The 24228-nt window shown below is 40.6% G+C and overlaps 1 protein-coding gene across 2 annotated transcripts in view; it reads right to left on the bottom strand.

The window, feature by feature from the left end:
* Positions 1-24228, bottom strand: part of sntg1 (syntrophin, gamma 1) — a 39055-nt gene that overhangs the window by 11590 nt on the left and 3237 nt on the right. For both annotated transcript variants that reach the window (XM_052476792.1, XM_052476791.1), the window contains exons 2-12: positions 15792-16071; positions 14375-14429; positions 12256-12390; positions 11942-11998; positions 11660-11717; positions 11514-11557; positions 11257-11298; positions 10837-10939; positions 10423-10505; positions 9926-10056; positions 7670-7799 (exon numbers count right to left, since the gene is read on the bottom strand). In XM_052476792.1, coding sequence (XP_052332752.1) covers positions 7670-7799; positions 9926-10056; positions 10423-10505; positions 10837-10939; positions 11257-11298; positions 11514-11557; positions 11660-11717; positions 11942-11998; positions 12256-12390; positions 14375-14401 — 810 coding nt within the window. In that variant the 5' untranslated portion in view covers positions 14402-14429; positions 15792-16071. The remainder of the gene's footprint in view (positions 1-7669; positions 7800-9925; positions 10057-10422; positions 10506-10836; positions 10940-11256; positions 11299-11513; positions 11558-11659; positions 11718-11941; positions 11999-12255; positions 12391-14374; positions 14430-15791; positions 16072-24228) is intronic.

The following is a 24228-nucleotide window of genomic DNA, read 5'->3' on the forward strand; positions in this document are numbered from 1 at the left end:
GTATACTTCTGGCCCTTCTTTGGACACTGTGTTAACTAACCTCCAGACGAGCTTCAATGCCATACAACTCTCCTTCCGTGGCCTCCAACTGCTCTTAAATGCAAGTAAAACTAAATGAATGCTATTCAACCGATCTCTGCCCGCACCTGTCCGCCCGTCCAGCATCACTTCTCTGGACGGTTCTGACTTAGAATATGTGGACAACTACAAATACCTAGGTGTCTGGCTAGACTGTAAACTCTCCTTCCAGACTCACATTAAACATCTCCAATCCTAAATTAAATCTAGAATCAGCTTCCTATTTCGCAAAAAAGCATCCTTCACTCATGCTGCGAAACATACCCTGGTAAAACTGATCATCCTACCGATCCTCGACTTCGGCGATATCATTTCCAAAATACCCTCCAACACTCTACTCAACAAATTGGATGCAATCTATCACAGTGCCATCCGTTTGTCACCAAAGCCCCGTATACTATCCACGACTGCGACCTGTACGCTCTCGTTGGCTGGCCCTTGCTTCATACTCGTCGCCAAACCCACTGGCTCCAGGTCATCTACAAGTCTCTGCTAGGTAAAGCCCCGCCTTATCTCAGCTCACTGGTCACCATAGCAGCACCCACCCGTAGCACGTGCTCCAGCAGGTATATCTCACTGGTCACCCCCAAAGCCAAATCTTCATTTGGCGGCATCTCCTTCCAGTTCTCTGTTGCCAATGACTGGAACGAACTGAAAAAATCTGTAAATAGCCCATCCAATCTACCCCATCCCCATACTGTATTTATTTATTTATCTTGCTCCTTTGTACCCCAGTATCTCTACTTGCACATTCATCTTCTGCACATTCTACCATTCCAGTGTTTAATTGCTATATTATAATTACTTCGCCACCATGGTCTATTTATTGCCTTACCTCCCCTTGTCCTACCTCATTTGCACATGTCGTATATAGATTTTTCTACTGTATTATTGATTGTATGTTTGTTTATTCCATGTGTAACTTTCTGTTATTGTATGTGTCAAACTGCTTTGCTTTATCTTGGCCAGGTCGCAGTTGCATATGAGAACTTGTTCTCAACTAGCCTACCTGGTTAAATAAAGGTGAAATATATATATATATATATTAAAACCTAAGTGTATGTAAACTTCTGACTTCAACTGTACATGATCAAATACAAATCTTAGAATAAACTATTGAAGACTACCAGACCCACTGGATTCTCCAATTACATTGAATGAACTACAGGACAAAATACAAACCCTCCAACCCAAAAAGGCCTAGTGGGGTTGATGGTATCCTACATATACAGACCAGAAATTCCAATTGGCTATACTTACATTTTTTAACATCATCCTCAGCTCTGGCATCTTCCCCAATATTTGGAGCCAAGGACTGATCACCCCAATCCACAAAAGGGGAGACAATTCGACCCCAATAACTACCGGGGAATATGCGTCAACAGCAACCTTGGGAAAATTTGCTGCATTATCATTAAAGGGGAATGGAAACACTTCAGGAACTAAATCGAAGCTACTAGATGTAGTCAATCCACTAATACTAAACATGTGCATTTAACTGACATCTCTATTTTTAGTATTTTGATCGTCAACAAGATTTATTTGAGTTATGGTCAGTGTCATTTTAAATTGCCATAGTAATGACTGACGCCAGTGTGTCACTGGCAGGAATCATCAAATTGTCTGTGGTATTGAGTTTTCAAGTGGAGAATGAATCGAAGAGAGTGATTGTCACGCCCTGGTCGAAGTATTTTGTATTTATCTTCATGTATTGGGTCAGGCCAGGGTGTGGCATGGGGTTTTTGTATTGTGGTGTGTTTGTCTTGGGGTTTTGGTGGTGGTATTAGGATTGTAGCTTAGTGGGTTATCTAGCAAAGTCTATGGCTGTCTGGAGTGGTTCTCAATCAGAGGCAGGTGTTTATCGTTGTCTCTGATTGGGAACCATATTTAGGCAGCCATATTATTTGAGTTTGTCGTGGGTGATTGTCCTTAGTGTATTTGTTCCTGTCGCTGTGTTAGTTGACAAGTATAGGCTGTTTCGGTTTTCATTACGTTTATTGTTTTGTAGTGTTTGTGTTATTTCGTGTTTACGTTTGTTTGATTAAATATGGATCGCAATCTACACGCTGCGTTTTGGTCCGACTCTCCTTCACCACACCTAGAAAACCGTTACAGTGATGTTAGGTGCGGACAACGAAGATGGCACCAACAATTAGTAATTCAAATATGAACTGTATAGCGGCAGGCTGTATGAATTGGCTCAAAAAAAATCCCTCTGTAAGCTACCAATCGGCTGCCCGAGGACCCACAACTTTTGAAGAAGTGGCTCCATGTCCTAAAGATGAAGGACGTGCCAGCTCGAGCTAGCAGGATCTGCAGACAGCACTTTGTGGAGGTAGACTTCACAATGAAGGGCACTTTCGATGCAACAACCGGGAGTTCCAAATGGAAAAGAGTCATAGGCCAATGTTGAAGCCCTCTGCTTGCACCTCCATTTAAAATTTAGAGGGTTATGGAGTAGGGGTTACCGACGGACCATCATCAACATCGCTCACTTCGGAGTCAAGCAAAAGTAACGTAAACTCGTACATCGCCTTGGTCCGTACAATTGCCCTTATTTTAGCGCCCCAAAAACGTAACACTTCCAGATCAACTGTAATGTCAATATCATTGTAAAGCACAATTTCTTCCCTTTCCAACAAAATAAATGGCATGACCTAAACGCTGCCCGTTTCTGCATAATTCAAGCAGGCAATGAGCCCTGTCGGGTCTTTTTAAAAACGGCGGGTGGGGAAGCGAAACTAATGCGTGATAGTGAAAAGGAGAGATGTCGTGTGGGAAAATGGCTTTTTTCACTCGATCTGTCCAACTTATCACCTTATCTCCTCTAAAATGTAAATACAACACTATAAAGAGTTTATATAATGTGTCATTACATACCTATTTGAAGGTTTGTGTCCAATTTGAATCAGGTTTTTAGGGCGGTGCTAAAGTGATCTTAGAAGTAAACAGCGGCATTGAGAATGATGATCGCATGCAATGATGACGAAAAAAATGACTAGGTATCCCCCTTACCCTCGTCACTGTCCATTTCTTGTTTCTAAAGGATGAGAGAAGTGCTACACCTGGTGGAGAGAGATTATAATTCAGAAATAGTTGCTTTATGCGTGCTGTACGTTACGACATGACACGCCACGATGTAACGGAGGGTCTGTTTTTTTCAACTTTTCTCCAATACTATAGAGCCATTACCATGTCGATCAACGCATGAATAGAAACCTAGTTCACACCCCCGATTTTGAAGTCAACACAGTCGCTACAGTCCCATTAGTTTTCTTTGTAGCCTCGTTTGAATGTTGCGGTTGCGCACATTTGTACGGAATGGGGTGAGTTTACTTTAACTGAATGAGGAGGCAATGCGAGTCAATGCAATGGAGCCTGCGGTAAACGTTAACCGGTCATGACTGTTGTTGACTAGGCTAGCGTTAGACACTGGACAACTTTGTTGCAACTCTAGTTGAAGGTAACTAGCTAATTGGGTCTGAAGTGTTTTGTGTAAAACCCCCCAGCAAATAACATTAGCAAGCAACTCAACTGCAACTAAAATTGCAACATAGTTTCTCCGTGTACCCTTGTTATTAGGTAGTTACGGTAGCTAGCTTCCACCTCAGATAGTCAAGTACTATAATACATTTTGTTGACAGATTTGTTTTTGTAATGTTTTGTTATCTCCATCTCATTTAGCTAGACTGAAGACGAGATAGCTAATGTTTGCTGAAAAATTAATATCCCGGTACATTGGAAAGAATTTACAAAATAACAGAGCAAACTAAAATGCTATTTGGCCCTAAACAAACAGTACATACACAGTGGCAGAATACCTGACCACTGTGACTGACCCAAACTTTAGGAAATCCTATGTACAGACTCTGTGAGCATAGTCTTGCTATTGAGAAAGGCCCCCGAAGGCAGAAGAGGGGTTATGTGCACACTGCCCACAAAATGAGGTGGAAACTGAGCTGCACTTCCTAACCTCCTGCCAAATGTATGACCCTATTAGAGATTAATATGACATTTGAAATGTCTTTATTATTTTTGAACTTTTGTGTGAGTAATGCTTACTGTTAATTTCTTATTGTTTATTTAACTTTTGTTTATTATCAATTTCACTTGCTTTGGCACTGTAAACATATGTTTCCCATGCCAATAAAGCCCCTTAAATTTACATGGAATTGAATTGAGAGACAGAGACAGCATTGAGGCTTCAAATGAAACATTCTGCAAGATTACAGGTATCAGCAGCTCGGAACGGGTTTCAAATAGTATTTAAAATCTTTCCAATACTTTGAGTGTTTGCTCTAGCCTGCCTAGAGTGCCAGATAGGTGGGATTTAAAGTTTTGGGACTAGTCTATTGGCCCATGAAGCCAGGCAAGCTCAATCAAGCACAGATAACGCATTTGCAATGGTTTGGAATAGTATTTGAACCCAGGTATCAGCACCGCCAAATAACCACCGCGCTATAAGTAGAACCCTCTCACAGGAATAGAGAGAGAACCAAATTATACCAAATTGTAGCTAATACATTTACATTTTCACAGTGTCCCATTTTCAAAAGTGTACAATTTAACAGTGATCCAGTAGAGGGACCAATGTTTATTTTTTCAATGTTATGGAAAGATGCCTTTTATTACTGGACTATACATGAGCTGGGTTCTGGGTCAGAATACCACATACAGTTCATTCGGAAAGTATTCAAACCCCTTCCCCTTTTGTTACCTTACAGCCTTATTCTAAAATGGATTAAATAAATAAAAAATGGTTATTAGAAATTGTAGCTAATGTATATATATATTTAAAAAATGGGCTCTGGCTGGGCCATTCAAGGGGATTCAGAGAATTATCCCGAAGCCACTCTTGCGTTGTCTTGGCTGTGTGCTTGGGGTCGTTGTCCTGTTGGAAGGTCAACCTTCCCCCCCCAGTCTGAGTTTTTTTTTTTAAATGTGGCAAATTTGTTGAAAAAAAACCCACACTGAAATACCTTATTTACATAATCATTCAGACCCTTTGTTATGAGCCTCAAAATTGAGCTCAGGTGCATCCTGTTTCCATTGATCATCATTGAGATGTTTCTATACCTTGATGAGAGTCCACCTGTGGTAAATTCAATTGATTAGACATGATTTGGAAAGGCACACACCTGTCTATATAAGGTCCCAGAGTTGACAGTGCATGTCAGAGCAGAAACCAAGCCATGAGGTCAAAGGAATTGTCCGTAGAGCTCCAAGACAGGATTGTGTTGAGGCACAGATCTGGGGAAGGGAACGAAAACATTTCTGCAACATTGAAGGTCCCCAAGAACACAGTGGCCTCCATCATTCTTAAATGGAAGAATTTTGGAAACACTAAGACTCTTCCTAGAGCTGGCCGCCCTGCCAAACTGAGCAATCGGGGGAGAAGGGTCTTGGTCAGGGAGTTGACCAAGAACCTGATGGTCACTCTGACAGAGCACCAGAGTTCCTCTGTGGAGATGGGCGAACCTTCCAGAAGGACAACCATCTCTGCAGCACCCCACCAATCAGGCCTTTATGGTAGAGTGGTCATACGGAAACCACTCTTCAGTAAAAGCACATTACAGCCTGCTTGGTGTTTCCCAAAAGGCACCTAAAAAAGTCTCAGAACATTAGAAAAAATATTATCTGGTCTGATAAAACTAAGATTGAACTTTTTGGCCTGAATGCCAAGCGTCACATCTGGAGGAAACATGGCACCATCCATGGTGTGGGGATGTTTTTCATCTGCAGGGACCGGGAAATTAGTCAGGATCGATGGAAAGATGAGCGGATCAAAGTATAGAGAGATCCTTGATGAAAACCTGCTCGAGAGCACGCAGGACCTCAGACCTGGCCGAAGGTTCACCTTCAAACAGGACAACGACCCTAAACACACTGCCAAGAAAATGCAGAGCCAAGAAAATGCAGGGGTGGCTTCGGGACAAGTCTCTAAATAGCATTGAGCGGCCCAGTCAGAGCCCGGACTTGAACACGATCGAACATTTCTGGTGAGACCTGAAAATAGCTGTGCAGCGACGCTGCCTATCCAACCTGATGGATGGGCAGATATGAGCGGAAGATTGGGACAAACTCCCCAAATACAGGTGTGCCAAGCTTATAGCGTCCTACCCAAGAAGAATCAAGGCTGTAATCGCTGGCAAAGGTGCATCAACAAAGTACTGAGTAAAGGGTCTGAATACTTATGTAAATGTGATATTTCAGTTTTTTTTTTTCTTTATTGTTGCTAAAATTTCTTAAAACCTGTTTTGGCTTTGGCATTATGGGGTACTGTGTGTAGATTGATGAACATTTTTAAAATAAAATGAATCATTTTTAGAATAAAGCTGTAACAGTAACAAAATGTGGAAAAAGTCAAGGGGACTGAATACTTTCCAAATGCACCGTAATCATATCTGGGTTACAACCTCTTTCATGCACTTTGGTACAGTAAGAGATGAGCGAGGTGGTGACAACCAGAAAACCCTCTCATCCACACAGTACAGTATTGACAGTGACTCATCATTATTATGCTCAATGTGACCCCTCACTTATTCCACTCCACATTCGCCCCCTAGAGACGCTGGTCTCCCTCACACTGCCCTCAGGCTGCATTATAATTACATTTCTCAGAGGTTGCTAATACTAAGCTAGGTGTTGAGATGCTCTTTACTAGCTACATTCCTAACCCCTCTCTCAGCAGTGCTCCAACCACCCACCGAGTCCAGAATGAAGATTTATCTGAGTGGGACTTAGAGTTAGCGAGCGACAGCCAGGCTAGCTTTTAGCTCTATTTCCTGACCTGGTCTTTGCCAGGTCCACTTAATCATTAAACACTAATGGCCAACCTGTTATGTATTTGGAAAAAATCAACTGTGCTGCTAAGAGATAGCAACACTAAAAAACAAAATGGATATTTGCTTTCTGTCTGGAGGATACAAATTGAGGATGGTCCATGCAGTAACATACAGAACTGCCTTCCCCTGTTTGTTGAGTACTATCCATCTGGAAGTAACACAAAGCACTAACGTGTTTAACACATCCAGCCAGAGAAAGCTTTTTCAAAGACATGCAAACAGAGAAATGGAGCATAGTACACAGTCGCTATCTCCTGAGTTACTTTTAATTTGCTTACCACCTCTCGGGATGATTATTATTACATAATGCATTATTGTGAATTATAGCAAATACAAGTGTATTGGTTAGCATGGGAGATGTAAGTGTATGTAGTGACTGCCTCCAAACACCAACACTGATATTGTGACTTACGCCTCCAAGAATGTCCCATAGCATGAAAAGACATTCATAAGTATATGACTTATATGATACATCTGACACATTTAATGATAGTTAGCTGTGTGAAACCTTAATGAAAATTGACAAGATCATAAACTGTTATAGGTTATCTACTGTGTGTAGATACTCAATCACCTTAACAGCCATCCTCAATCCATATGAGTGTAGTAATACAGTGTTCTATGACATTTTTCATCAAAACCGAACCCGTGGCTGTTTAAGACTATGGAAAATCGACCTAAAATCGAATCTATCTTACTCATGTTTTTGCCTAAGAAGCACATCAATTTGGTTTGATTGTACTCACATTGTGCTTGGTGAGAGCTGATATATTGGCTGCTATTGCTTGGAGCCAATCTAGGCAATCTTCAGCAGTGGGGCACGTGATAACCCCACTGCAAACCCCATCCACAGCTATGACTTGAAATGCATGTTTCCTTTAGAAATCAGAATCAGACAAATATACTTTTTAGTAGTGGTTGGCACCAATTCAGTATGCTATTAACATCGATATCAATATGAACAAGGCATATCTCAAAAATGTTTTATCCTTAGTCAGGCAAACAGCTTGTCTGTCCATATATTAATCATAACCCATGCCCTCTCAATTTCTATTCAAGAGAAATAAGTAACAGACAAGCAAGCTTTGCAGCAAATGGAGGAATCACTGTCTTATAGTGCCTTTGGAAAGTATTCAGACCCCTGGACTTTTTCCACATTTTGTTACGCGACAGCCTTATTCTAAAATATATATCACTAGCCACCTTTAAACAATGCTACCTGATATAATGTTTACATACCCTACATTATTCATCTCATATGTATACGTATATACTGTACTCTATATCATCTACTGCATCTTTATGTAATATATGTATCACTAGCCACTTTAACTATGCCACTTTGTTTACATACTCATCACATATGTATATACTGTACTCGATACCATCTACTGTATCTTGCCTATGCCGCTCTGTACCATCACTCATTCATATATCTTTATGTACATATTCTTTATCCCCTTACACTTGTGTGTATAAGACAGTAGTTTTGGAATTGTTAGTTACATTACTTGTTGGTTATTACTGCATTGTCGGAACTAGAAGCACAAGCATTTCGCTACACTCGCATTAACATCTGCTAACCATGTGTATGTGACAAATAAAATTTGATTTGATTTGAAAATGGAAATACCTTATTTACAAAAGTATTCAGACCCTTTGCTATGAGTCTCAAAATTGAGCTCAGGTGCATCCTGATTCCATTGATCACCCTTGAGATGTTTCTACAACTTGATTTGAGTCCACCTGTAGTAACTTCAATTAATTGTACATGATTTGGAAAGGCACACGCCTGCCTATATAAGGTCTCACAGTTGACAGTACATGTCAGAGCAGAAACCAAGCCATGAGGTCAAAGGAATTGTCCGTAGAGCTCCGAGACTGGATTGTGTCGAGGCACACACCTGGGGAAGGGTACCAAAACACTTCTGCAGCATTGAAGGTACTCCATCATTCCATCATTCTTAAATGTAAAAAGTTTGGATCCCCCAAGACTGTTCCTATAGCTGGCTGCCCGGACAAACTGAGCAATCAGGGGAGAAAGGCCTTGGTCAAGTAGGTGACCCAAAACCCGATGGTCACTCTGACAGAGCTCCAGAGTTCCTCTGGGGAGATGGGAGAACCTTCCAGAAGGACAAACATCTCTGCAGCACTCCATCAATCAGGCCTCTATGGTAGAGTGGCCAGACGGAAGCCAGACGGAAGCTTTCTAGGGAGTTTTCCTAGCCACCGTGCTTCTACACCTGCATTGCTTGCTGTTTGGGGTTTTAGGCTGGGATTCTGTACAGCACTTTGAGATATCAGCTGATGTACGAAGGGCTATATAAATACATTTGATTTGATTCGATTTGATTTGATTTGGGGATGATTTTCAGCGGCAGGGACTGGGAGACTAGTCAGGATTGAGGCAAAGATTAACGGAGCAAAGTACAGAGAGATCCTTGATGAAAACCTGCTCTGGAGCGTTCAGGACCTCAGGCTGGGGCGAAGGTTCACCTTCCAACAGGAAAACGACCGTAAGCACACAGCAACGACAACACAGGAGTGGCTTCGGGACTAGTCTCTGAATGTCTTTGAGTGGCCCAGCCAGAGCCCGGACTTGAACCAGATCGAACATCTCTGGAGAGACCTGAAAATAGCTGTGCAGCAAACCAAGTTTTGCTTTGTTATTATGTGGTATTGTGTGTAGATTTGAGTGGGGGAAAAAATATTGAATCAATTTTAGAAGAAAATGTGGAAAAAGTCAAGGGGTCTGAATACTTTCCGAAGGCACTGTAACTGCCAGTGGCTGACCTCTCCATTTGAATAGTCTCAAGGTATTTACAGGAGACAAGTCATCCTAACACCTAGCCCCCAAAGTCCCTCGCCAGCAGACCCCTCTCAAATAGACGAGGCACAGGGGCCACTGAACCTTCAGCAGTAGTGACAGAGAATGGCCCCTGGCTGTGTTTTGACAACAAACATTCCCCAGTCCCCCGGCTGCAGCCCAGCGCTGAGCTTACCTGCAGACGTCAGAGCCCGGGATGTGCTGTGACAGACGGGAGTGGAGGAGAGGAATAAGGCGCAGGTCCACCCATCTCTTCTCCCAGCGGAGCCCAGGGGACGTGGGCCAAGATGAGCAGGACAGTGAGTCCTAGAGGGGTTTATACACACAGAAGAGAACACCTCTTAGTTTAGTTCTTCATATAGTATCTCCCATCGTTTTTCTAATACGTCAATAGCCCAGGCTTGTTCATGATTCGTACAGGTAGATGTAGATGCAGCAGAAGCTGTATATGTGCAAGCCATAGTTCAACTACTGAATACGTTGTTTTTCCCTCTGGCCCAGAGAAAGAGTTAGAGCACCCGGACTGTCACCGTCTGCCTGTGAATGCCACTGCGGAATAACAACAGCCTACTGGCATTGTTACAAGAGTTGCAGAGAGACAGATATGGCTGAGAGTTGTACAGAAAAGAGATCAGTCTCAAAATGGGGTGGGTTAAGAATGCTAAACTGTACCGTATTGTTAGGATGGTAGTTCAGGTGTAAGCCACTGTCACACAGAGGGGAGGACGTTCCACTGCTCTGGTCACTTGGAACACCTGGGAGGAGAATGACATTCAAAAGTTATTTATTCAGTCATTTGGAAGTCATATCATATCTTCTTTAGCCTTGGTACAATATCCAGAACTTTTATGTCTAGCTCTATTTCAGGTAAAAACTATATTCAAATCAACTTTTCTTTCCAGCTCTTTTTCAGAGATAATTATACCAGAGACAAATAATAGTCAATGCACGAATCATCATGTAATCCATGTGCAGATGGAGTTTTTTTCTCCAATCTTGTTTTATTTTCTCTCATCATATCCTTACTGAAAATAACATACAATTTCAGCTCTTATATTTCTTTGGCGGTTTCTAAGATACACGTACATGTGCAGTCTTCACAGAGGGGCAGTTTCAGAAAAGCAGGTGTCTTCTTCAAGAAAGACACAGTCAGAGTGACTTCCTCTCCGGCATTTCGCAAAACCTGCACCTGTAAAGAAATATTTGGTGAATTTACAATACTGCCATAGGACTTCTAAGTCTGTTACTCATCTCAACCACGTACTTGGATGATGGATCTAGTACAAATTCCCTTCTTAGAACAAGTAGATTAGATATCGGCTAAAAACCTGGGAGATGTATGCAGCCTCACACATTTAGGAGGTTGATACACACAAATCGGAACAGGTGTAAAACTCATCTTACATGCCCCAAAGATAAGGTCCAAAACGTTAAACAAGATAAAGTGGTGTTGCAAGTGTTTGCAGCTTCAGGGAAATATAAAATATTAAGTTGGCAGCTGCTTACCGCTTCCTCGTGGCGATAGCTTCGAACATTTATTCCATTTATCTAAAAACAAACAGTCTTATTGTTAGTAACAATAATATCCAATCCATTAAATTGATGATATGCATGATATGAGGTGGCTCAGTGAACTAATATATCATATTGTGATCCATCCCAAAGTGTGAAGGAGTTGGAATTTGATCAGACATACCTGTAGTACAAATACTGAATAACCCAAGACAGAAGAAACTGTCAAAATACTCATCATTATCCTTTACCTGGAGGATCCCATCTCCAATAAACAGCAGCCCAGACAGTTCAGCTGCAGACAATATATGAGATATTATTACGTTTGGGTAAATAAACCGTGATTCATAACTCATAGTGAAATGGGGAACAAGAGAAGAAAAAAAGGAAAGCTTACCTTTTTGCTCTTTTGATATTTTTGATATCACAACAGGGATTTTGTGTTCTGCGCCTCCCTAGGGGGTGAATTATATAGTTATGTAGTTTGTTGCACAAACATTTGAAGGAAAGAAACAGAGGGAAAAAAAGAGAAAAACGGTTGTGTCTTCCCCAATACGATACTCCATTAGTCTACTGTTGATATATCAATTGTGGCTTCAAAAGATCAATGGCATTAGGTAACAGTAAATTCAATGATAGAATAGGCAGAAACAGTCTAATCAATGGAGATCTAAATGACCTTAATGCTCAAGCCAAAACCTCCAATCGTCTGTCTTCTGATCGTTACAGTTCTCTCCTACAAGGAATCAGATGGAATAAAGAGGTGTTTATTGTGGACATACTTACGAGTATAAAAGTTTACCGTAGATAGTACAAGTATAACAAAGCTGACAGCGGAAAGGCCCATTTTAAAAGGTATTTTCTCTCCAGTCATGCTCACACTTCACTCTCATGGTTCCAAATGTATCGTCTGCCCGACATGATATATTTTTCTGATAATTGAAACATCCTTTCCCAAGGTATTTAATTTGACATGCAGGGCAGGTTACTTACACTGGAATAAAATGGTTCTCCTGACACGCAGATGACATCTTGCTCTTGAATGGTCAGAATGTCTTTAGCCAAGTGCAGTCGAATATTGAAAGGCTCCTCGTTACCATCTTGCAGCAGATAAACCCCAGTCTTTGTCTGCAAAGTAAATCAAAGTGGGAAAATCATGTATCGTTCTTCTTTGTCCAAATTAACTTGCCATGAAATTAAATCAAATTAATATGTCATCAAATTGTAAAGACATTGAATAGACTTGACAGAGTGACATGTATGATAATGATAATTCTTCTTAGCCTGTTAATTTCAAAATGGTGACATGTAAAACAATGTGAATTCCACTTTCAGAAAGCTAGTAACCAAGAAACCATTTCAATTACATTGTATCTAATAGGTTTCGAAAATAGTTATTATTCGTGATCACATCAGGGGGAAAAAAATTCCACTAGTGTTTATATTGCATACATCTTCAATATTATGTTGCAATTATGTTTGATAATAGGAGACAGTAGAAATATAGTTAAGCTAATTAGGTTAACGTAGGTCTCAGTAAATAATTTGCACTAATTGGTTTGAATTACAAGCATTTTCTATGCACTGTGCTATAACATTAATCAGACTAAAATATATTGTTGTCTTGGCCCTGAAAATAAAAATCCTTATTTGATAATTATCCAAAACCAGATAACTGCAACGATACGCCTCTTAATCACAGGCAACAGAAAAAAAAAGATTTACAATCATCTAATTTAATAAATCTCCAATTAAATAATCAATCTTAATTTTGTCTATCCATCTAAGGTCTTGTGGAATTAAACAGTTTGAATAAATTATGCTCAGTCACCAGATATGCATTTCTCTGAAAGGAATGAGAGAAATCATCATCATATCCCGTGATCCATTTAAAACAAGCTGATCTGCATACATTTGCATTCTGTATAGCCAATTCCCCACCAACTAATTGGAATGCATGTCATGTCCTTGAAACCACGGTTAAGTCTAAATAATAAAAACACCTTCACCTGACATGATTACAAGATTTAGGTGCTCCCGAGTGGCGCAGCGGTCTAAGGCACTGCATCTCAGTGTTTGAGGCATCACTACAGACACCCTGGTTTGATTCCAAGCTGTATCACAACCGCCCGTGATCGGGAGTCCCATAGGGCGGTGCACAATTGGCCCAGCGTCATCCGGGTTTGGCCAGTGTAGGCCGTCATTGTAAATAAGAATTTGTTCTTAACTGTCTTGCCTAGTTAAATAAAGGTTAATCGTTTTTATTTTTATTATTCATGTAAAGCCAAGCACACCAATGTCACTAAGCATCCTTGATGACAAACGCAGTAGTGTCACTAAAGGATACCAGTTTTAAAAAATAAGGTGACATGGTAGGTATGGCAACTCAAAGAATTACATTTACTTGTACAGTATCTAGATCTGTGTAAAGAAACCATAACATAATCAGCCTGGGTGTGTATTAATATCAACTGCAGCATCTCAATGTGAAAGTGTTTTTACAGTGAGTTGCCTTGCACACTATATCCACCGTGTGTGTATGACTCACACGTGTGAGTTTGTGTGTGCATGTGTTGAGAGAGAGACGTTGAAGGCAGTCATTCTCGTTAGCCGAGCTGAATCAATGCTACGATGCTGATATATCTATCACTGGGTAGATCAGAAGCAGCCTCTACTCTGTCTGTCTCTCTCTACTCGGCTGAGCATTGTTTGACCTGCTGTAGAGCATGTATGTAATTACCCTTATCTCTGATCCCATCTTGTGTTTCATCATTACCTTCTCATCCTAATCCTCTCCATCTTTATCTAGCTACATCATCAACTCCAGTCAGACACTGTCGTCTGTGTACATTCACAATTTACACCACAGGCGGTTGGCACCAGGTATGCAACAAGGACAGTCACATTTTCATCTACCTAAGCCAATCATGCATTATAGAGATGTGATAATTCAATGACACTTGTGGTGGTGCAAAGGTTAACATGTGTCAGCAATTGAGTACGCTGTCAAGTAAAAAGACAAAATGCTATTTGCCGTGGCAGACCAATTTGCTCCAATTATCTTTGCAAAATGCTGAGGGATTGAAATCTATTCAACTGAAATTCTACCTACCTCTTCATTTGAAGTCCTGAAATCCATGTGCTATGGTACAGTGAGGGAATCTGCCCTGGAAAAAGACAGAAGAGGGAATTCAATTGCATTAGCTTCTTGAACAAAATACCTAGCAGTTAGTCAGTGACATGGTTCTTCTCACTTGTAGTAATAACACAGATGACCTAGTATTTAGTCAGTGACATGGTTCTTCTCACTTGTAGTAATAACACAGATTACCTAGCAGTTAGTCGGTGACATGGTTCTTCTCACTTGTAGTAATAACACAGATTACCTAGCAGTTAGTGACATGGTTCTTCTCACTTGTAGTAATAACACAGATTACCTAGCATTTAGTCAGTGACATGGTTCTTCTCCCTTGTAGTAATAACACAGATTACCTAGCAGTTAGTCTGTGACATGGTTCTTCTCACTTGTAGTAATAACACAGATTACCTAGCATTTAGTCAGTGACATGGTTCTTCTCACTTGTAGTAATAACACAGATTACCTAGCATTTAGTTAGTGACATGGTTCTTCTCCCTTGTAGTAATAACACAGATTACCTAGCATTTAGTCAGTGACATGGTTCTTCTCCCTTGTAGTAATAACACAGATTACCTAGCATTTAGTCAGTGACATGGTTCTTCTCACTTGTAGTAATAACACAGATTACCTAGCAGTTAGTCAGTGACATGGTTCTTCTCACTTGTAGTAATAACACAGATTACCTAGCAGTTAGTCAGTGACATGGTTCTTCTCACTTGTAGTAATAACACAGATTACCTAGCAGTTAGTCAGTGACATGGTTCTTCTCACTTGTAGTAATAACACAGATTACCTAGCAGTTAGTCTGTGACATGGTTCTTCTCACTTGTAGTAATAACACAGATTACTCAAGTAGTATGATTGTGCACCACTTAATATAAACACAAAACCCACTAGCATGGTCTGCCTATTTTCTGTCATGTCATCCTTGTGGGACCAGCAATATCAATCCAGAGTAATAGATTTTCATTGCAATTTCACTTCTTTCAAGCAGAATCCTGTGCAGAACTAATCAGGGGGGAAACCAGAGACCATTAAATGTCTATGAATAATTCATAAACTGAAGGTGGGAACCTAAGTATCTATCCTGATAAATGTTTCAATATGGAATCTATTGCTCCCGTCACCTGACTGACTGTGTTACACTATCTGTTACGGAGTTACAGCAGGGCGAATCATTGAAGCTTTTGAAAACAAGTATCAGATGAAGGAGTAGTGCAGAGCAATAAATACATGGCTCTGGATGGGGATGAGGATAGATATAGAACATATGCTTCCCTTGACCTCAACTTTGTGGTGAAAATAACTGCTGTCCTTGAGAAGGAAATAGTTACACTATAACAACATTGTGCTCGAGGGGTATATGTTGCAGTATATATTCAAGGTTCACCTCAGTAGAAAGGCCCCCGGCTCTTCGTCTGTAGAGGTCTAGCCATGAAGCAGGCAGGTGAGCACTGATCCTACCCGTGGCAGAGGAGCTTCCCTGGGCATGGCTGTGGGGGGACGCATGCCCTCCCCTGGAGCTGGTGGCAAAGCCTGGCCTGCGGTGGGCTTGGTGTTGGCTCTGGGCAGTGGCTGACCTGGTGTATGTGCTGCCACAGTTCCAACAGTGGTTACGGAGGGCGTCCGATGGTGGACTCAGGAGCAGTTCCACTCAGATCCAGAATGAGCTGAGTTGAGATCAAAACATAACATTAGTTTGTTTGCGAGGTAGTGGGAACTAAACCATGAGGCTATAAAGGGCCAATGCCAACAAATTATGGCATAACAGTAACAGCTTTAACCACTTTAACCGGATGCAATGATGTTTCATATTTACAGAGCTCCCAATCATCGCACAGAAATATTTCCCAGTGCAAAAAGACTGATGACTTGACAGCATAACTCTGGGTGTGATGGTTTTCAAACCAGTTTATGGGAAGGCACAGAGGCAATTTGTTTGACAAGCGCAGAGGGTGAATTTCAGAGAGCAGTTTGTTACAACGCGGTGAAAAGTCTCAACTGCTGCAGGTTGAAGGCACCTGTGGGTCCAAAAATATAAATACATAACGGCAATTAACACGTATTCTTCAGTGTCCTTGTTGTTTGTATGCCAAGCGCAAACGTTTCTGCCAAGGTGTTTTGTTGTGTTGCAATTGAAACCTCAGGAGAATTTATTCTCGTTAGTGCACATTTGTTGACACGATATCACATATCTGTGAAGCTGTATTGGCAAGCTGCCTCTCTGATCATTGTTTTAAGGCACCTTTTCAACTCACTTTTCATTCACATTTGAAACTATACATCATCATGTTACGGAAATCTTTTCTCTCTGCATCCAAGAGTATGCTAAAATACTCTTTTTTTTTTAAACGTTTATTTAAAACACAGCCTTTGCAATGTCTCTCAGTATCGTGGCATTCCATCTGGAGCCTGCCAACTCATTGAGTGATGCATTCTGACGCTCTTTTAGACCTTCTTTAAAAATTAATGTCTACATCTGTCCTAAAATGTGCATCTAAAAAAGGAAATGTTTCATATACTGTATGCAGCCTGGCTGTTTGTCCACGAATGCAGGCCTTCTTCCAGCAGGGGCCCTCGAGAACATACTGACAAATGCAAGCAGTTCACTTCACTGCCAGAATCCCAGTCAGATAGACTGAGCTGAACCTTATGTGCAATTTAAGTTGAGTCAGCGTAACTCACAGGCACAGATATTTCCCCCAAATCACTGCACAGTGTTTCTCAAATAGCACTCCTGGCGCCGACACAATAGCAGTAGAAAGTTAGCGTGGAGTGGAGAGGAGTAGTTTTGCTTCATTTGCTTGGAAGGTGTTGACTGATAGAGACATCGCCTTGCCTAGGACCTGAAGACAGCAGGTGTCGGCCCTCGAGGAAGAGACCAGCCATTTATTCGACCTGTTACCTTGGTACCGTGATCTGAATCTAAGGGAGGTGACCATAGTAGCTCGAGGCTTAAGCTTTAGGGCTCGGTTCAATACGTATCGTAGAAGATCTGTGGTATAGCGTGACAGAAATGTAAAGGCAATGTTACCCATGCTCGCGGAGACTGCATTCACGGTAAATGCTGCATATGTCGGCTCAATCGAAAATGACCTTGAAATGACAATCTGACCATACCACAGATCTGACGTGATACGGATACGGACCGAGTCCTTAGTAGTCTTATGTAACCAGACGAGTGTGCCTCTGGATATGGAGTATACCCCAACATACTGTACATTTACGCCTATCTGTAAAGTGTGGTATGTGAGCTTAAAGCTTTTAGCAAAGACAGCTTTTCCTTGGTTTCAATGCACTAATGACCCAGGCGAAGTTCCCATTATTGTTGATTAGTTGAAATTAACACATAGGTTCAGGAGGAAAAATTAAATCAATCAGATGACAGGATCAATTTACAACTCTGCCTACCCTTCTGCCTACACAGTATATAAACAGTGACATTCCTCACAATGGTGTGCTGGCTGATTTCTGCATCCCACCTCCAGCAACGCCCATCTCCCTTCCTTCTTCTCTCTTGGCGGATTCTTCCATAGAGATAATATGAGATGAAAACTACTAGATATTCTCTATGAGTTCTTCTCTACCTCAGTCCTTGATCTGGAGCCAAACCGACGCGAGACCATATCCAAACCAAAGTAACTACAGTATTTTCCATTTCTCAACCATATGTCCATACCTGCACAGTCATCAGAAAAATGGGATAATAACCAAACGCAGAAATTTGGTTCATGTGGAAAAATCTACTTAAATGAATTGGTGACAAAACAACCATGAGTAGTCCTATGAAACAGTGAGCGGACTCTCCAATTAAATAGTTGAAGTCTATCTCATTGCATTCCATAGCCCTTACCATGAGGTTTCATTATAATAAATAGTGTTTATGTTCTCATCCTGTCTGTGCTCGATTTCTCCTGATAGTTTTTGCATGACAGAAAGAATAAGAAAAACAAGTCAACAGTGCTTGATCGTCGCTCTCCAAAGGCTAACCTCAGAAAGCAACCAATTATTTTCTCAGTATTTACAGAGGATCCGTCAGATTCAAGAGCACCCTAATTAGTGTACTGTTTTCAAATGCTCCTTACAGTAGGCCTATGCATGGCTGTGATTGTGTGTGTGTGTGTGTGTGTGTGTGTGTGTGTGTGTGTGTGTGTGTGTGTGTGTGTGTGTGTGTGTGTGTGTGTGTGTGTGTGTGTGTGTGTGTGTGTGTGTGTGTGTGTGTGTGTGTGTGGCTTTTGTATATTCTGCTAGTTCCTGAGTCCTTGTCTACTATTTTGCATCATTTGAAAAAGGGACTGTCAAACTGCTCCCCACATTACCCCCGTAACGTTCTTCATTCTGTCAAGTATATAGGGAGAGGAAGAGATTGCTATTACTTCTTGAAATGTTCAAGTTAACTAATACCTGAGCCACAACCGTATGTGTGCTCAATCTCTCTATACCAGTATGGTCAGTGCTATTACGCTCGCTCTATACCAGATCCATTCAGCAGTGAGAGTGAGGGAGCAGAGGTAAATTAGTGACAGACACATTTATGGACCCGCTTCCTGACCTTCCTGATTGTGATGAATGGTTCTTGGCATGGCATAGCCTACAACTATCAAGTGGGTGCCAACTTAAATCCAACCGGAGCATTTCACAAACTGGTGCTGGCCCGTTATAGCACTGAATATCCAGGAATGGTTCATTATGACCAAATGGTGTTATGTGAATATACGGTTTATTTATAGCTTCAAAATGTGTTTAAAACTATAACGTTGAACTCATGGACTGTCGGTGCTTGTGTCCATGGCTCTGTTTTTGAATTTGAGAGTGTTGGTTACGTTTCCCCAGCCCCATCTCTCAGATGTATACCAAACCAAGTGGCGGGGCTAAAACACAAACTCCAGATTGTGGCTTTAAAGAGGGGTACATTTTATTTAGAGTTCAAGCGTTTACCATCTGGTGGGTTTTATATACTTTTCTCCACTGAGTTTCTTAATTAAAATGAATAAATTGTCCCATTAACAACACAGGATAATATACTAACATATAAGCCAATGGCTTGAGTGAAGTGAAGCAAATAATCGGACATTGTTGTCTCAATTAACATTAACGCATTCATTTAACTCATAGGTATTCATGCACATTACAGTGCCTCTTATAATAGATAGTTAATTCCCCCTAATTCATTTTAAAAATGAGAATAACATGAAGTACAACGTGAAATTCAAGTAGCAGCCATTAGCAGTGTAAAAAGCCAGTCCTACATGGGGGGGATCATGCTGTGAGGATACACAAACATGAAATATGAATAACCTAAGTGCATTGCAGTGAGCATTGGCCTGATAGAAACAACTTTGCACTGTCAGATGACGTAGCCTATTATTTTCTGAAATAGAGGACTGTATCCTCTATTAAATCAGCAAAAGACTTGAAATGCTAAGGGACATGGTTGTGCACGAAAAGCAATTTGTTTGACAAGTGACAAATTTGTCAAATGGGGGTATACTGTCTGAAGGATGTATAGCACATTACCAGAAATAATGGTCTTATAATAGCCTACATTCAATGTACGTCATAGGGGAAAATAAGAAACTTCTCATTTTAGTTTGAGCTAAATCTGACAGAACTCTAATTCTGTACATTTATACCTCCCAGATGAATTGTGTAATTATGTGGAGTTGTTCCCAAATAGTACTCCTAGACATTTTGCAATTTCATGAATGATTTGAAAATATATATCACAAATGAAGCAATGTACAATCAACAAACAATGCATCAAGACTGTATGGCATTTACCTGGCGTCTAATATATAACTGACATACTTGCCCTTTAAGGAAAATTATAAAGTCACAACCTACTTATCTGTAATAAGCAAATAACATCATAACTTGAGTCAATGTGCTGTACGTGCTCTAACTAAACAATGTGCATTTTAACTCATTCCCACATTGATATTACACAATGAATAACACCACTGGGCTAACATTAGCTGAAATCTATCTCTATTTTTGAGTTGCAATACAGAACAAAAGTAATTAAGAAACAAAAATAGCACTATTAGTGTTGTGTGTTTTGAGCTATGAGAGTTCGTGAGGATTGACTCATTTACTCATCGCTCTGCGCTGCCTGGGCTAGAGGACAAACAATTTTATGTTTGTACAACAGCGACTCTGTAGCAAACAGAGAGACATAACACTCTGAGGTACACTGACTGACAGACTGACTGAAGCATCTACAGTCAAATCTGTTTGTGCTATTGTTTATTCATCACACAAACCCTTATACAGTTGAAGTTGAAAGTTTACATACGCGTAGGTTGGAGTCATTAAGACTCATTTTTCAACCACTCCACACATTTCTTGTTAACAAACTATAGCTTTGGGAAGTTGGTTAGGACATCTACTTTGTGCAAGTAATTTGTAACTTTGACACAAGTAATTTTTCCAACAATTGTTTACAGACAGATTATTTCACTGATAATTCACTGTGCCACAATTCCAGTGGGTCAGAAGTTTACATACACTAAGTTGACTGTGCCTTTAAAAAGCTTGAAAAATTCCAGAAAATGATGTCATGGCTTTAGAAGCTTCTGATAGGCTACTTGACATCATTTGAGTCAATTGGAGGTGTACCTGTGGATGTATTTCAAGGCCTACCTTCAAACTCAGTGCCTCTGTGCTTGACATCATGGGAAAATCAAAAGAAATCAGCCAAGACCTCAGAAAAACAAATTGTAGACCTCCACAAGTCTGGTTCATCCTTGGGAGCAATTTCCAAATGCCTGAAGGTACCACGTTCATCTGTACAAACAATAGTAAGCACGTATAAACACCATGAGATCACACATCCATCCTACCGCTCAGGAAGGAGACGAGTTCTGTCTCCTAGAGATGAACGTACTTTGATGCAAAAAGTGCAAATCAATCCCAGAACAACAGCAAGGACCTTGTGAAGATGCTGGAGGAAACAGGTACAAAAGTATCTATATCCAAAGTAAAAAGAGCCATATATCGACATAACTTGAAAGGCCGCTCAGCAAGGAAGAAGCCACTGCTCCAAAACCGCCATAAAAAAACAGACTACGGTTTGCAACTGCACATGGGGACAAAGAACTGTTTGGCCATAATGAACATCGTTATGTTTGGAGAAAAAAAGGGGAGGCTTGCAAGCCGAAGAACACCATCCCAATTGTGAAGTACGGGGGTGGAAGCATCATGGTGTTGGGGTGATTTGCTACAGGAGGGACTGGTGCACTTCACAAAATAGATGGCATCATGAGGTAGGAAATTATTTGGATATATTGAAGCAACATCTCAAGACATCAGTCAGGAAGTTAAAGCTTGGTCGCAAATGGGTCTTCTAAATGGACAGTAACCCCAAGCATACTTCCAATGTTGTAGCAAAATGGCAACAAAAATAAGGTATTGGACAACAAAAAGAAGGTATTGGTAAAAGGACAACAAAAAGAAGGTATTGGAGTGGCCATCACAAAGCCCTGACCTGAATCATAGAGAGAATTTGTGGGCATAACTGAAAAAGCGTGTGTGAGAAAGGAGGCCAACAAACCTGACTCAGTTACACCAGCTCTATCAGGAGGAATGGGCCAAAATTCCCCCAACTTATTGTGGGAAGCTTGTGGAAGGCTACCCGAAACGTTTGACCCAGGTTCAACAATTTAAAGGCAATGCTACCAAATACTAATTGAGTGTATGTAAACTTCTGAGCCACTGGGAATGTGATTAAATAAATAAAAGCTGAAATCAATCATTCTCTCTACTATTATTCTGACATTTCACATTATAAAAAATAAAGTGGTGATCCTAACTGACCTAAGTCAGGGGACTTTTCCTAGGATTAAATGTCAGGAATTGTGAAAAACTGAGTTTAAATGTATTTGGCTAAGGTGTATGTAGACTTCCGACTTCAACTGTAGCATTCGTTCTCAGTAAAATCCAGTCAACATCTGGGACAATTCATACGGATGGATGGTCGACCGAATCGGGCCCCCAGAGAAATATGAGGTGTGATAGTCTTCCTCTTTCCCCTGCTCAGCTCTGGAACTGCAGTAAATTGTGATGAAGATGACCAAGGCCACAACCTCACCTTACATTTTATATTTACATTTGAGTTATTTAGCAGATGCTCTCTTCCAGAGAGACTTACAGCCTCTCCTTGACATCTCTTTACCCTCTACATTTTTCCTTCAGAGGCAGCAGCCATAGCTAAAGGACAACATCAGGATCAGTGCTTCTAATTTGTCTTTTCACAGTGGAATTGGCTTTCATTCAGGGACCGACTACCGCATTTGGGAACCTGGGGCAACAATCTTTTTTTTACATGTATTTTTGGGGGGGGGCAGATTTCCTTTTGTGAAAATAGCTACCTTTCTGCAATTCAACACATTTGTTAAACATTTAGCAGTTTTATAATGCTATTCTACACATGTTGTCATGACGCTAAGATAAAATATTGCAGTTTAAAAGCTAATTTCCTGCAATTCTACACTTTTTTTGCCATGGGTCAGAGAGAAAAATGTGCTGCTTTATTGCTCATTGCATGCTATTGTTCACATTTTGCCATGAGGCTGAGAGAACATTTAGCAGTTTTAACGTTTTACTTATAACTTTCAAAGGCAACATTGATGCACCCAAAAGGCCAAGTTAATATCGTAAACCAACATGTGTGAATCAAATGTTAAAGAGATGATAAGGGTGGTAGTAGTGCCAATAGTTGGCTAATCAAATAATAGTTGTAGTAAGCCTAATAATGGTAATAGCACAGTTAATAAACCCAGAGGCGCAACATCACAAGACTTCCGTGAACACTTGTGAAGCAGACTCAGCGTACCAGGTCAGGGTTTGGGGTTTGAGAAGTCAATGAGAGAAGTGAAAAATTCCTCCTTAGTTGTTCATTTTCTCGATTTCTAAAAGGACAACCTACGTAGATTCAAGCCAATGTCTAACTGAACATGTTTTTACTCCAACCTCGAAAGTGACAAACTTAAATTTCTGTCAAAAACTACTTTATATCAAAGGAGTGCTTTTGATTTGACGGCAGATGCGCAATTCAGCGCGATTCCATGTTTTTGTGCATTAGCTTAGCTAGCCAATGTCACCATGACATCGCCTACAAGCATTTTCAAGGATTTCTACTGGAGAAGCAGTTTCTGCCTATCTTCAAACTGTACTGTCTTTGGTAACATAATTACAAATCAATTGTAGACTGCAAATTGACTGCAAGAATCCCAAACAGATATAATATTTGACAAAAACAGATATACAATCACATACTGTTTTTCTCTCTATTAAATGTGGGAAAACTTTGGAACAGATTTCCAAAAGTAAAATCACTTGGAGCTATATTTGCTGGTGTTTTACAGTGTTTTATGTCCAACAATGGGCGGCCACATAAAATCACCCGCGTACCACCAGTTGGGGAACCCTGCTTTATGTTATGTGCATGTGTTAATCTATCATACTCTTTCCAACTTCATGGTATACAATGTAGCACTGTAGGTTGGAGAGAGCTAGTCATAATGTAGGCTGGTTGACATCTTGTCACAGGACCTTATTGGCCAATTTCCCTCAAGCCTGGTTTTCTTGACAAAGACATTCTTAACTTGACCTACAGATCTTTGATTTATGGTATTAGCTGTATGGGGTAGAGAGGGTATAGTCGGAACATAAACATGTCAATGATATGTCAACACCTTTTCATTTAATAGAAACTGGGATCTGACTCAATACATCAACTAGATTGCTACCTTTGACCATTGACCTGCACTGCTCAATACTCCTTTCACAAGAATTTGTAACAATTACAGAATATTGATGATAAAGCC

This window comes from Oncorhynchus keta, chromosome 23 (genome assembly GCF_023373465.1).
Source record: "Oncorhynchus keta strain PuntledgeMale-10-30-2019 chromosome 23, Oket_V2, whole genome shotgun sequence".
NCBI classification, from domain to species: domain Eukaryota; kingdom Metazoa; phylum Chordata; class Actinopteri; order Salmoniformes; family Salmonidae; genus Oncorhynchus; species Oncorhynchus keta.